The 16,398-nt window shown below is 40.2% G+C and overlaps 1 protein-coding gene across 1 annotated transcript in view; it reads right to left on the minus strand.

The window, feature by feature from the left end:
- Positions 1 to 16,398, minus strand: part of LIN7A (lin-7 cell polarity scaffold A) — a 133,239-nt gene that overhangs the window by 87,521 nt on the left and 29,320 nt on the right. The window contains exon 2 of the mRNA XM_022559946.3: positions 3,751 to 3,869. Coding sequence (XP_022415654.2) covers positions 3,751 to 3,869 — 119 coding nt within the window. The remainder of the gene's footprint in view (positions 1 to 3,750; positions 3,870 to 16,398) is intronic.

A 16,398-nucleotide genomic window follows, 5' to 3' on the forward strand; every position in this document is an offset into this window, starting at 1 on the left:
AAGCAAAATATGGGATTGCCTCAACATGAAACAATAACTACTGTCACACATGTATATGGCAAAAACAAAACTGGCAATAGCTTGTCCTGCTCTCTTTTAAAGCATAATTTGGGCTTTACAGTCTTGTTGGCAGTGGTGTGACCTGCACCTGTTTTTGCTCTGGTAAGTGCAACTAAGAAGCATGGCTCTGTAGTTCTTGTTCTTTTCTCCAACAGTCCTGACAACATTTATAACTTTCACACTGGAAAGTATTTACTGGCAAATATTTCTGAAAAGCCAAATAATTTAACCACAGAAATTCTGAGCATTATTTGAATAAGAAACCAAAACTTCAAAGGTTTCATGCCAGCATGACAGGCAGTACCCAAGAGACCAGGAGTGAAATTACACGTTATTTTCAGGTATTCATCATCTTACATCATCGTACTTCCTAGTTGTACTTTATTGGCTTGTGGATTCACCTGTCTAGCAAAATGCGTTCATATTTTATATTTTTATTGAACAAATTTTCACTAGATGGATTTGCAATATTATTCAATGATTCAGAATTTTTGTATACATATAGGCTTCACACTTTTATCATTACTTCCCACAGTTACTGTAAAACAACCCCATAAGAATAATAAAAATCCCAGACGTAACAAATATAAACAATACTATGCAACTGGTATGAAATGTTAGCCAAGATGAAGGGACCAAACCAATTTCTATATAACATGTATTGCCTTTAAGAACAAAATTATTACTAAGGACGGTGTTGTGAACATAAAATTAATCTTCTTAGTCCAAGTTTATAAAATGTAAGGTAGATAAATTATATCATCTCTTTTTCCCCTCTGAAATTTTTGGACTGCTTATAGATCAGTTATAGATTTGCATGGACCACTAATGATAAACATAGCACACTTTACCACAGAGTTTGTAAGATATATTTATAATGCCTATACAATGTCTCCATATTTCTTTTCATTTTTTTTCTTACTCCCATCCTCTTTTTCCTTACCAAGGTCTTTAAAGAAGAAGGCCTGTGTGTTTATGTGAACAGATATCTACATCGCACTTACATCTCCAGCATCAGCTTCTCCCCTAAGCTTCAGACTTAGATACCTGCCAGACATCTCTACGTGGATGTCTGAAAAGGACCATCAATTTACTATGCCCAGAACAGAGCTCTTGCATAGTCTTCTCCAAACCTGGTCCACCCCCAGAGATTCCCACCTCATTATATCACCACTGATCCGATTGTTCAAGTCCAAACCTAAGAATCCATTGAGACGCCTCTCTCTCATCCATATATCCAATATGTCGATGCTTATTGTCTTTATTCTCAAAAACATACATATTGAACCTGACAACTCCCCACTACGTGCACTGCTGTCACTTTGGTCCAGGCTGCCATCATCTCATCTCTTACGTGACCTACTCCTTACCTTATTACTGGTCTCTCTTATTTCTACTCTTGCACAGACACTTGTATTCTCTCAGTAGTCAGAGGAACATTTTTAAAAAGCTAATCAGGTGAGGTCAAAACTCTCCAAGGGCTTCTTATCATGCTTAGGATAGAGTCCAGTGTTCTTACCATGGCCTGCGAGGCCTTGTGTGATCTGCTCTCCAGCTGCCTCTAGGAAGCCTACCTTCCTTATTTCACTGTTCCTTCCATGGACTGAGATAATTCTTGCCTCTGTTTTTTCACTTGTGACTTCCTCTGCCTGGAACACTATACCCCTGATACCTGTGTGACTTGTTCCTTCAATTAGGTTATTTTCTGACCACCCTAATTTAATAGAGCCCTACCCATACTCCCTTAATCCTGCTTTATTTCTCTCCATAGTCTTGTCACTTTCTGATATTGTATTATATATTTATTTATCATCATTTTCTCACTGGAATGTAAGTTCCATAAAAGTAGAGACTTTGCACTGGTCACAAGTCAAATTCCCAGTGAGCAGAGAGAGATATTTGATGGTTCCTATTCTTTAGTTAGTTCTGTGGAAATAGAAAGGTGATAGGATATCTAAGATGAAAAGTCAGCCACCAAATCTCAGGGGAGTAGCACTCTGTGAAAGATAGGGGACTTAGCCTTAGTCTACAGAGTGACTACAGGAGGCCTGTGGAGTTTCTACATATCTTATACCTTTCCCACTGAGCAGCTGATAGCCGAAAATTCATACACTTTGAGGAATTTTCTTTCAGTCTTCGGTCAAATTCATCGATTAAAGTTTAGAGATAGGGGACTTCCCTGGTGGCGCAGTGGTTAAGAATCTGCCTGCCAATGCAGGGGACATGGGTTCAAGCCCTGGTCTGGGAAGATCCCACATGCCAAGGAGCAACTAAGCCCGTGCACCACAACTACTGAGCCTGCACTCTAGAGCTCTCAAGCCACAACTACTGAGCCTGTATGCCACAAGTACTGAAGCCCGTGCACCTAGAGTCCATGCTCCACAACAAGAGAAGCCATCGAGTGAGAAGCCCGTGCACCGCAACGAAGAGTAGCCCCCGCTCACTGCAACTAGAGAAAGCCTGCATGCGACAACGAAGACCCAACACAGCCAAAATAAATAAATAAATTAATTAATTAAAAAAAAAAGCTTAGAGATAGAATTATGGTTATTTCCTTAAGCTGCGTTCATTATAAACAAAAATTAAGTAGTTAACACCTTCACTTAATAAAGATTTAGCACAAGCACAGTCTAAGTCAAATCCCAGCAAAATCCAAATATTAACCTCATTGGGTAGGCTATGGTTTAAATATGTAGTGAGAGAGGTCTTGTGTGTCTCTGCCTTAGGCACTTGAGGTTTTTTCACTTAGTGACAACTCATAAACTAGCACTGTTGAGGCACAGAATGTGCGTTACCCACAAGTAGAGTTGCAAAGAGGAAGGGAGGCTGATACAAGCATTCCTTGAGAGGTGCATGCCCTCGGCTACAACAAACTCTCCTGGCAGTCACTGGGTTCAGCTGGCTTTGGAGAGGAGGACAGTACTTAATTCACTACTGGGGACTTCTAGCAGGACAAATATGTTGGATATATGGACTTTAAGTGCTAATTAATGAATTATTATTTAGTACCTGATAGGGAAGGGGTGATGGGCTTACTGAATAAAACAATGTAGTGTATATATCTTAAGTGAACATCTTGTAACCAGTGAAATACATTAATTGATTAGTCAATTCCACCACCAGTCAATAAAAAATTCAAATAGTCATTTTAAACACACTTGTTTCACCCCAGGCTTCTTGAAACTGTTAACCAGGAAAGCATTATAAAGATTTGTTGAAGGGCATATCAGCCTGTTCAATTTCCCCTTATTGCACTAGACAGTAATGTCCGGATAACTATAACTTTAGTCAGTAGGAGGCTCCTCTTTCAGATTTACCTGAGGAAGATTTAGCTGAGTGTTCTTTTAAGAAAAGCTCAGTCCCCATTAATCATGACTATTTCTCCCTGAATTTCCAGATGACTTCCTGTGACTACTAAATAGTTTAGACTACACGCCAGAGTCCCCTGCTGAGGCAGTCACTTCATTGGTACCATAAGATCAACATTTGGTTTTATATGAATGCATAAATCCTAACTGAATCTAATTTTGGAATTTAGCAGACTAAATTATTTTTATCATCTGTCCAAGCAGTTAGAAAGCTAAGATGCAGTTACAATCTTAACTATTTCAACTGTTTGTGTGGAAAAGACATGTTTTCTATTCAGAAGACATATGGCAGAATATAGTTATTAAAATCTTAGTCTCATACCTCTCGAATAGCAGTACAAAACTCACTCTGGAGCACTTTTTTGAGGGACTGTAGCTTGTGCACTGGTACTTCTCCAGATTCCTGCAGTTTTTCCAGTAATTCAATTGCTCTGGCAACATCTGAATGAAAAAAAAAAAAAATCAAAATGGAGAGACATGGAGTAAACTGAATCTCATCACTGAAGTACCATCATTTCAGTGACAATGAAAAGTAAGTGGAATTAATTGCAAAATGAGAATTTACAATTCATAGCTTATTGATCTCATCTTTTGATAAAAGGTCATTTAAATCTGTTCCACACAATTTGTCCCTTAATACATCTTCCTTAATGGCATTTCTCATAAGTTACTTCTTGTCACACAAATTAGTTTGAATATTCTTTCAGGAAAGAAGAGCAGGGAGCATGTCTTTTGTATATTCTGATACCCCAATAACCAAATGAATCCTGTTAATTTTACCTCTGAGATGCTTTTTTCAGGTTTTCTTTTCGCATTCCACATTTATCACACCTGCATTTTTACAGTTATTAGTATGACGATTTGATTAATGTGCATCTCCTCCACTTGTCGATAAACTCCTTGAGGGTAAGAACTTAATTGGGTTTATTCATCACTGCAGCCCCAGAGTCTGGTGTAATTTATGTGGTTAACACCAGGCTACGGTCATTTAAGTTTTAAGGCCCCCCTTTATCTTGGGAACAATTAAATTATACTAAGGATAACCAGCCTAATAATGCTAGGAAATTGGGCCTTATGGACAGTGCCAATATATAATTTCCCTGAAAGATAAGGACCAGTAGAGAACAGACTAAGTCGGATGACCTGGGGGTATACTGGGCCGCACCTAATGGAAGAATAAAATTAATTCTTACTTATGACTTCAAAAATACTGCTAGCTATGTTATTCGCACTTTGCCTGTTTTACCAGATTGTTGTTTCTTGCGTTACCAAATGTGTCAATGAGCCTCTGACAAAAATATATAGCTCTATTGATTGTAACAGTGTAACTCCAGATATGGCAAGATGCAACAAGAGGGGATTTTTTCCTGGACTGCAACAGACTGGTAAGACAGACGGTCCAGAGACTTTTGGCTACTGTTAATAAGGTCTAGTCCAATAATAGCACATAGAGTGGCCTATCAACAAAATCTTCGCCACACCTGGGAATGAGCATTCCTAGCACTGTGGAACAAAATGGTCATGAAATACCTCTCAAACCATGGTCGAATTTATGACAGTGAGGGGGCCCTGTCACCTACAAACTGGCACTTGCCATCTACCTCCACAAGGATCCAACTATGAGCGGCTGCAGCTGCTGCCCTCCAACACCCCCTGAAAGGAGTTCAAGGTGGAGGTCGATAATGAGGCCCTCTGTGCTCTGGGAAAAACTGGCAGAACAGGTCTTTAGATAGTTATATATTTTCAGGAGAAGATTTTATGAGCCCAGTTCTTGCATCTCCTCGTATCTAGAAAAGCATTAAAATCCTTCATGGTGGTGTCTGCTCCTCGTGACTAGCAGTAATTTTCACAGGACCAGCAGAAACCTTCTCCAAAAAGTAAGAGCTTGATTGCATGTATTCCCCCTCCACAAAAATCACATATACGTTGACCTTCCCTCATACCTCTTTGGAGCAGTTTCTCAGAACTATGTGGAATGCTGTCTCCCGGGCTATAGTCCTCATTTTGCCCCAAATAAAACTCACACACACACACACACACACACACACACACACACACACACGTTAATATATCAAGAAACACAGTCTCTTATAGCCATAGCTTTAAAATTCCCAGGATGGTCTTGTATTGCCAAAAGAAAATGATATGATGAAGGCTATTTTAAAAATACTTATGGTGGGGCTTCCCCGGTGGCACAGTGGTTGAGAGTCCACCTGCCAATGCAGGGGACACGGGTTCGTGCCCCAGGTCCGGGAAGATCCCACATGCCGCGGAGCAGCTGGGCCCATGAGCCATGGCCGCTGAGCCTGCGCGTCCGGAGCCTGTGCTTCACAATGGGAGAGGCCACAAGAGTGAGAAGCCCGCGTACCGCAAAATAATAATAATAATAATACTTATAGTGATCTCTTCTACCTCTCTTGCTGTAGTCAATAACTCACTGAAAAGTCACTTAGGCATTTATGTATAGAATAGAGATTTTCAATTCCTAAGTGATTAACTCCAGAAAGTATCCCGTATCCCTGCCATCAGATTATAAATTCATCCATCCATCCATCCCTCAATTTGTGTTCCTATTAAACTTGGCACTAGCTTAACAAGACACACTTCTGAATTCACAGCTAAATGAGAAAAAAACATAACAGTATAGCTACCTATAATAAAATTTCTACCACCTCTGAATTAGGGTGGGGTTGGTATAGGTTTATGTATCTAACCAAAGAAAATAACCAAAAAGTAACTTTAATGGAGACTCTCCTTTGACGTACTGCCAACTGATTGCCAATCTTAGCCCAAGGAAGCATAAATCCTGAAATCAGTAAGACACTGCCAGTTTCAAAAGTCTGTCCTTTGTTACATAAACTGAAAGTCAACATAGTCAACTGTACCACACCAGCAACATCCACAATCAGTAAGATACCAAGCTAAGAATTGTATGCATTTCTAACTGCATGAAAGACTCTAGATGCCAACAGGCACTTGGGACTCTCAACATGTTTAAAACTGTGCTCATCATATTTTTTTCCTGAAATTAGCTCTTCTCTTCTTATATTCCATATTTCTATTAATAGCATCTCCATCCAGCCTGTCTTCCAAGCTAGACCATGGCATCATCTTTCAGATTCACCCCCACATGCAATTAGTCAGTAAGTGCTGCAGGTTCTATCTCAAAATGTCTTTTGAATGGAAACCCTTTGCTTCATTACTTCTCTCCTGAGGTACTGGAACATCTCCTAACTGTTCTTTAAGTGGCTTTTCTTTTACAGTCCACTGTCCACTCTGCTCCCAGAGTGATAAATCTCATTATTATACTCTCTTGCATAAAACCTTCTCTGGCTTCCTACTGCCTAAAGGGTGAAGTTCGGACCACTTAGGGCTACATACAAAGCCCTTAACAACCAGCCTCTTATGACTCATCTCTAGAAACCTCCTCCTGCCCATCCTATACGTTGACCATCCAAAATTTTCACTATTCTAGGACATGCCACAGGAACACCATGTCTCTGTGACTTTGTACATATCATCCCCTGTTCCTGGAATGCAATTAATTTATTCATCCAATAGTGCCAGGCATGAGAGACACTGTGGTAATAGAGACAGACGGGTGCTCTTGCTTTCATGGCATTTATAGGTCTGACGGATCACAGATACCCAACAGAGAGGGCATGAGCTATAAAAGCAGCTCTACAGGCTAGTACATGGATGTCTAACCAATACATTTATCATCATCCAGGAGGTCAGGGAGGAGCTCTTTGTGAAAGTAACAGCTAAGCAGAGCCCTGGGTAGGAGGTACAGGTGAGGAAAAGGAGAAAAAAAGTTCCCGGCAAATAAGTGCGGATTGAAGTCTTACCAAGAGAGTGTGGGGCATTCACAGAACTGAGAGTTCAGTATGGCTGAAGTTGAAACCAGGCCAAGAGTAGCAAGAGATGCAGTAGAGAGAAATCATATCACGGAGGGTGTGTTAGGTCATGTAGGGAAGACTTGGCTTAAATAGCATCTCCTTAGGCATGTCTTCCCTGACCCTCCAAGGCTGATTTAGTTGCTATCATAGCCATGATCCCACAGTCCTTTGTTCACTTATCCATTGTAATAATTACTACTCTCTGCTATAGCTCTTTTTGCATATATGTCTCCATCCTTCACCCTTGCAAATATATTAGCTTCTTGAGGTCAGGAACAGTATCTTATTTGTTATTGTATCCATAGTTCAATGAGGAGTACTTGACAGATATTAGGTGTTTATATTTGTTGAATGAATGATGGATTAATTAATGAGACTAGCTAGGAAGGCAGGGGTTAGAGGTCTATGTCTAGGTGGACATATAACTAACTTCTCCTGAGACGAAACCTCCAGATCACTATCAGCCATGATCAAGACTGGCTTGGGTCTGGTGTGGGGGGAAAGGACTCAAGCCTGAATCTGTAGGCTAAAGGGTATCACGTGACTGAACTAGAAGAAGTTCAGAAAAGCTGAAAGTGACTATTCAGGAGTTCTCACCCTGGACTGCACTTTAAAATTACCTGGAATACATTTTAAAATTATTTATTTATTCCCCCATTTTATTGAGATATAATTGACATATAACACTGTATTAGTTTAAGTGTACAACATAATGATTTGATATATGTATACAGCAAAATGATTACCACAATAAGTTATTAATGCCTGAGACTCACCCCAAATGAATTAAACCAGAATATACGGAACAGTGGTTCTCAACCTTGGCTGCAGACTGGAACCACCTGGGGAGCTTTAAAACCCTTGGATACCTGGGTCTCACCCCAGAGATTCCAGTGAGATTGGCATGGGGGAGGCCTAGGCATTAGGCTTTTGAAAGCCCTCAAGGTGATGCTGAAGTGCAGCCATGATTGAGAACCACTGGTCTAGTTGGCATGGGTAGTTTTATAGCCCTATTTAATTCAAATGTGCATGCAGGGTTAAGAACCTCTACTACAAATCAATGGTTCTAAAACATGAGTGTGCCTAAGAATTACCTGCGGAAATGTATTAAAATGTAGGTTCCTGACCCCTCACCCCCACTTGAGGGAGGTTGATTCAGGAGGTATGAGGATAAGGCCCAGGAATTTGCCTTTTAAACAAATGATTCAAGTGATTCTAAAGTAGTTTCACAGATCCCATTTCAAGAGATAGTGAACAAAATGATGGTTCAGGTTTCTTTCAGCCCCAGCATTCCAGAAACACTTGCATTTTCTATTATTCTTTGATACCCTGTAGAACAGGATACTGAATGGGATTCTTCTGGGAGTCTCAGAATTATTGACAAAAGTTCATGAATGAAAGTAATTAGTGTTAAGTACCAGCCCCATCCTGAAACAATGCTCCTAGCAAAGGCTGCTCACCTGGATCACCTGTGGAGTTTTAAAACCAGCCTGCTTCCCCAGACCAATTATTCAAAATCTCTAAGTGTCAGATCCAGTCATGAGGTTTTGTTTGTTTCTTTGTTCTTAAGCTTCCAGATGATTCCTATGACCATCCAAAGTTGAGAAATAAAGTTCAAAAAAGAGCGATCAAAGAAATTAGACACTATCCACCATATTAAGACTTATTCAAAGCTGGACCGGTCCTGTTATGTAATGTAATACCATAGGCCTTTTCCAGTCCTTATTAAGAGGTACCTGTGGGATTTCCCTGGTGGTGCAGTGGTTAAGAATCCGCCTGCTAACGCAGGGGACACAGGCTCGAGCCCTGGTCCTGGAAGATCCCACATGCCAGGGAGCAACTAAGCCCGTGTGCCACAACTACTGAGCCTGGGCTCTAGAGCCTACGAGCCACAACTACTGAAGCCCGCATTCCTAGAGCCCATGCTCCCACAACAAGAGAGGCCACTGCAGTGAGAAGCCCGCGCACCGCAACGAAGAGTAGCCCCCGCTCGCTGCAACTAGAGAAAGCCCACGCACAGCAAGGAAGACCCAACACAGCCAAAAATAAATAAATTGATTTAAAAAAAAAAAGATTTAATTGTGAGATGAAAGAAAATTCATGAAAAATTATTAAGTCATTAACTTTGGACAGAATACTATGTCTTTTGCTTCTCTTCCATTAACCAAGCGAGGAGTGTTCCAAATAGAACCAATTGTAGCCATTGGGGGTTGCCTACAGGGGGAGACTAGAATCCCTTTCCTGGTGACACAGGCAGCGGACATGGTGATCTGCCTGCCCTCTGCCTATCTGATCAGAGGGAGAGAACTGGAGAGCAGTGGCACTAGAGCATGAACCATCTTGCTGGCATCTACCCAGGGGAATCTAGCAGTATGAGGTCATGGGGTATGTGGCAGTTGGTAAAAGCCAAAAGAAGTCTAAAAACTAAGAGTGAGTGAGATCAGGTCCCTCCAGCCCAGGCCTGGCTGGTGCTGCAAAGATGTGGTGAGTGATAAATTGGATGTTAGACTGGAGCTTAAAATGAAATTCTGATTCCCTTTAGCTCTGTAAAAGTACCAGAAACCTGCAAGCCAAGGTCTGGAAGGAAGCAAAAGAAGCCTTTGAGTAAGTAAAATACTTGTTCTTAAAATGATTGCAGTAAAGTGTGTGTAGTTTATTTATGAGTTCCCTTAGGGTTCTCATTGAGAACCTCACACTTGTTTTATGAAACTATTCTACAAAATTTGGTTACTAATACAGAAGTCTGGGTTTATCAGGATAGCTCAGATTAGAAGAAATATTAGATAACGACTGGGAAGGCTGCTTGACAAACACAATGAAGGCAAGAAGATCTCACAATTTTTTTCTGAAATGGACTCGTCCTCTGGTCTGCCAACTCTCAAGCTCATACTTCCACCACCTATCCCTAACCACTGGACTGCCAGGGAGTTCTCTGGAGAGCATTTAAATGATAGGGAAGAGTGTTTCTCAGCCTTGGCTACCCACTGGAATCACCTGGGTTAACTGAAAAACAAAACAAAACAAAAAACAGATACCTAGATCCTACCTACATATATTTCTGATTTCATTGTTCTGGGATATGGTCTGGGCATTAGTATCGTCAGAGCGATCCCTAGAGATATAATGCATGACCATGCTGAGAATCACTGATATGGCCTCTCAAGGTACACCCCAGGAAATCTAATAACAATGTTACTTATTGCTGTCACGTACAGCAATTGCTAATTGCTCTCACGTACAGTGTTTAGTATGCACGAATTTTAAACATTTTCCTTCTCTTAGCACTATGAAGTAGGTACTATTATCTCCATTTTACAGAAAAGGAAACTGAGACCTATAGAGTTAAAATTACTTCTCTGAGGAAAGAGCTAGTAAGTTGTAGAGTTAGGATTTGAATCCTGGCAATATGGCTCTAGAATCTGGACTATATTTGAGATGTGTCTCAGGAATCTATATTGTTAAAATCATTCCCAGCACCACTTCTCCAACATTGTTAACAGAGATTATGCTAATCTGATCAACAAATCCTTGCTTGAGGGCTGAAAACAGTGGTTCTCAAATTTTAGTCAACAACAACAACAAAATAACCCTGGACCATTTATTAAAAATTAAGATAAAAAAAAAGAGGCTGAGGGTGAAGCTTTGAAATTTGCTCTTTTAGTAGTCATCTCAGATGGTGCTGACGCAGAAAGTGGTTCACAAATGCACTTTAAGGTTACTGATAGTTTAATATGTGATCCAGAATAAAGTGAGTTAAAGGCCATCATTTATTCATTGTTTACTTGCCTTACTTAGCTCATCTTATAAAATCCTCAAAAATATATAAAAGGATTACTACTGTTCCTATTGTATAGTTAAAAACAAAATAAAACAAAACAAAACACCAACTAAGGCTCAGAAAGATGAATTATCTGGCTCAAGGTTACACAGCTAGTAGGGCCAGGATTTAAGACCAGAGGTGTTTGACTCCAGTGCCCATGCTCTTATTTATTTCTCTATCCTGCCATGGAAAAGGGATTAGAAATAAAACAATAAAGGTATGGCAAGCTTATTTTTTAAATATAGCATCATCGCAAACTGAGGCAAACAGATATAACACTGCCCAAAGTCCTGGAAGGTAACCCTTCAATACATTACAGTATAATCAATGTGCTCATATTGATAACATTTTTTTTTTTTTGCAGTACGCGGGCCTCTCACTGTTGTGCCCTCTCCCGCTGCGGAGCACAGGCTCCGGACGCGCAGGCTCAGCGGCCATGGCTCACGGGCCCAGCCACTCCGCGGCATGTGGGATCTTCCCGGACCGGGGCACGAACCCAGGTCCCCTGCATCGGCAGGCGGACTCTCAACCACTGCGCCACCAGGGAAGCCCCTTGATAACATATTTTAATAATTAAAAATGACCAAATTATCATCAACTGCCTGATGATAGTAAGATAACATATTCTGGAAAGACTTCCTTTAAAATAGTTGAACATTATAACCAAAAACAATAAAATATTGGAACTTAAGTGGAATGAACTTCCAATCATCTGGAAGAGTCCAATTATCATCTTCTCTTTCCTTAATGATGACTTTTTATTAACTTGGTTAACATTTAGACTGCAGAACTTAACCCATGACTCATCTGCATCTGGAACTTGGATGAAGATAGAGCTGGGTTATTTAAGGCATACTGTCCACTAATTCCATAAAAATTTATTGAGTACTATGGCAAACAATATGAATGATCTACCCCAAAGTCATCTAAAACCCTCATATCCCTTGCCTCCTTCTACTACAAAAGCTGGAAAGCAATCATACTTCTCTTTCCAGACTCTTCTGTCATTTGGCCAAGTTGTTGTAAGTGTAAAGTCACTGGGTATGGCTTCCAGGAAGGTTTTTTTTTTTTTTTTTTTTTTTTTTTGTGGTACACGGGCGTCTCACTGCTGTGGCTTCTCCCATTGCGGAGCACAGGCTCCAGACGTGCAGGCTCAGCGGCCATGGCTCACGGGCCTAGCCCCTCCGCGGCATGTGGAGTCTTCCCGGACCGGGGCACGAACCCATGTCCCCTGCATCGGCAGGCAGACTCTCAACCACTGCGCCACCAGGGAAGCCCCAGGCAGGCTTTTTAGATGAACAAAATGCGGGCGTATGCTTCAGCTTTTTGGTCTTCGAACCCTTACTCTTTCCCCATTCTCTTGCCAGCCTTAAATGTGCCTAGAGGTGAATCAGCCATTTTGTGATCATGAAAATGGCTGTCACATGCTAAGGCAGGTGGAGTAGGAAGAAGGAAGGGGCCTAGCCCCTGATGTCATCACTGAGCTGTGTACTGGCCTTGAACTGTGCAACCCCATGATTCTTGTCTATGAGACAAATATATGCTTTACTATTTGGTTCCCTGTGACTTGCAACCAAATACAAACTAACTAATACCAGAGGAAATGACTTTAAAGACACTATCCTAGCAGGGATAAGGTTGATGTTATTGAGAAACTGGAGTCACATATGGTGGTCCTTTGAATAAGATAACCATGGAAAGCCGCTCTGGGAAGGTGACATTGGACTGAGACTTGAATATTGATAACAACCCAGCCATATGAAAATCCGAAGGAGAAATATCTGAAGAGAATAGCAAGGGCAAAGACCCTAAACTGAGGGGAGCAAGCCTACATATTGGAAGAACAGACAAAACCAGTGTCAGTGGAGCACAGTGTGTAAGGCAGAGAGCAATAGCAGCAATGGTGTACTGGTAAATGATTAACAACCCGCTCGACAAAACACATGGACAAAACAGAAAAAGCCCTTATTTGTAGCGTTTTCTGATTTCTGTAGTGTAAATACTGCTACCATGACCAGTTTCAAGCTACCAACATGATACCACTGGCTTGAAAAATTCTTGACTACTCAACACTCAGCTCTCACAAGGCAGAAAGTACCAATTATGGCACACCACTGTGTAGGAAACAAAGTTTGAGAAGTAAACAGGGGTTAGATTTTAAGCAGATTTTATAAGAGCAGTGGTTGAGAATCTGCCTGCTAATGCAGGGGACACGGGTTCGAGCCCTGCTCTGGGAGGATCCCACATGCCGCGGAGCAACTAGGCCTGTGAGCCACAACTACTGAGCCTGCGCGTCTGGAGCCTGTGCTCCGCAACAAGAGAGGCCGCGATAGTGAGAGGCCCCGGCTTGTCACAACTAGAGAAAGCCCTCGCACAGAAACGAAGACCCAACACAGAAAAAATAAATTAATTAATATAAACTCCTACCCCCAACATCTAAAAAAAAAAGAAGGTTATATTTTGGTGTAATTACTAAAGAAAGCCATTGAAGAGTTTTGGGCAGAAGAATGATATGATTTGGTCCACATTTTATAAATATCATTATGACTACTGTTTGAAATGTTAATTCCAGTGGGTCAAGGATATACACAGGAAACCAGTTAGGAAGAAGGCTATTACAGTGGTCTTGGCAAGAAATGGTGAAAGCTTCAATTAAATGGTGGCAGCGGGGATGCCAAGGCACGGACAGCACAGGTGGGGAGAAGAGGAACCAGTACCCCGAGGAGGTGCACAGCTGTATGATGAGGTCTCAAAAGAATGTCTCTTCAGCAGAAAAGGATTTATCAGTGAATACAGTCACATGCCTTAGCCTGTTCCGTCAATAATTGTGTCTGCCTCTTTACCCATAAGCAGATGGTGTCAACAAATTGAACAAGTAACCAGAATAACAAGGGAGAAGAAAAGTATCAGCACCCTGAAGACAGAATTATTTTAAAAGCACATAATAAGAGTGTGGAACTTTCTCCTGTTAGTCTCTTCCTATCCATATAAGATCCCTCTATCCAGCGTCAATTAGGGATGATATAAAATATTTTAGCACTGCACCAAGCAGTTGGAGAATATGGATATAAACCTAAAAGTCAGAGACCTGAGAAGTATAAAATGTGGTAATACTGATTATATACAGTGATTTGTGAGGTCTGAAGGAGAATGTAATTACGATGAGATTTTCATATAGAGTACCTGGCACATGAACTATACCTGACACCTATACCATCTTTTCTTTTAACCCTTTCTTTCTGTGGGTCCTCACTTCCTGTTCTATTAGTGGAAATATTTGAAGAGGAAATGTTAAATTATAGGAATGAAACTATGCTACTCAAATTTCCTTTGAAAAGGTGACTAGAGGTCCTCTTTTTCAAGACATACTTGACCCACAGAGTTTAAGGAAAATGGCTATGGACAACTAAATCTAGCCGTAAGTTACTATTTCATGTACAGTATTGTAGAAGTCATTATTAAGTCTACATTTTAAATAGTGTACATGAAATACTGACTGATTACTAGCTTCATGATGTATCTAAAAATTGGACCAAAGAATGCTCAGTTTAAAAATCTCATGCTGCACAACAGAGCATGTGTACCAACAAATGAAAATAAATGGCCAATAATGCTTTGCGCTTGCATTGCTCTGATACGAAAGGAAATTCTGTCAATTTACAAGTAATAATGAGACATGACAACCATTGTGTCCTTCTCATCTGACACTCATCTCTGGATCCACCCACGACTTGCCATGTTCCTTAGAGGCACACTAATTGGTAAACCTTAGGACTAGCTCAATTTAAATGTGCTCAAATTAAAAGCTTTACTTAGTATGCTGTGAAAAAGAATCCCAATTTATGTTTATTATCAAAAGCTGAATGAATTCTCTTTCTAGGATTTGGGACGACACTGAAGTGTATCACAAAAGTCTGACAATACTAGAATTATTAAATCATGAATCTCAAATTGTTTGCCAAACCTACTGCAACCAGAAGAACACTTTACGCTACAAAATGAAAAGCTGTAGTTGCTGAGAGATTCTCTGAAGTGGCCCGTACCTGTTTCATGTGAAAGTGATTACTTACCCAATAAACAAATCGTTAAGTATACAAAGCTTAAGATACAGCTTTGTTAAACAATCCCTGTTATGTGGTCTGAATGAGTAACGTGTTCCCAGTTTTTAGAGGAACTATATGCAACGTTTTCTTCTTTTTCTTTCCTTCCTCTTCCTTTTTTAAAAAAAATTCATCTAATTTTCCCAAGCAGCTAAAATTGAAGCTTGATTTGCCTACCATCACCTGAGACCTCAGGAAATCAGGAGTTTCAACTTCCTTTTTTGTTTGTGCTTTCTTTTATCTCATATTTGATGTCTTTCCCTTTCTTCTATATTTTCACCTCACGTTTCTTTTTAATCTTGCATCCATGTCTTTACATAATGACAGCCAACTATAACCTTAGTCCTAATGACAGTGAAATTAGCTCACCTCATTTTCTGTTTCCAGCCTTCTTGGCAACGACGCAAATGAACACCTGACTTGATCGTGTTTGGAGAATCTATGAGAAATTAGACCTGGCCAAAATGTAATCTGTTTTTGCATGTCTGAAAGAAGTTGAACAAACTACTGCCCTCTTTTACGCTAAATACTAAAACACCTGTATCCTGTTAATTTTTGTATGCGCCATTATATCCAATCCAGAATCATGACAATTGTAGGCCCTTAAAAACTGGTTGTTGAATACAATTGATTGTACAGAATTAAATGTTATTGTTATATTATACAAGTATTATGTATTATGTACTTATATATACCTATATATTATATTAATATTATATACAAGTATTTGTCTTCACTAGTTAACAGTGATACTATATCAAGCCCAATTTGACAAGATTTGGATTTCTTACAAAATGTGAATTCTGAGAAAATTAGGATTTAAGGGACTAGACTCCATCTTTTTATAATAATCAACTTTAACCTTCTACAAGTGGGTGGAGTAAGAACCATGGGTATGACTTGGAAAGTGGATCAGAGTTTATTTTAGCACTCATGAAAATTTTTAGGGAAGCCTTATTTTCAACTCTCTGGGAGGTATTTCAAAGTACATTGTCCAAACTACATTTTGTATGCAGACAAATTGTTTCTAAAATTTCTTAGACAATGAATACAATGAGCATTTCTTCATTAGCCAGTTAAGTGCTGGGAGTACAGTTGTAGGAATACAACTACCACGTACAGATTAGCAAGATGATACCTCAACACTGCAT

The sequence above is a fragment of the Delphinapterus leucas genome, chromosome 11, assembly GCF_059928025.1.
Source record: "Delphinapterus leucas isolate spDelLeu-1000000601 "Yukka" chromosome 11, BTC_Dleu_Yukka2, whole genome shotgun sequence".
Classification (NCBI taxonomy): Eukaryota; Metazoa; Chordata; class Mammalia; order Artiodactyla; family Monodontidae; genus Delphinapterus; species Delphinapterus leucas.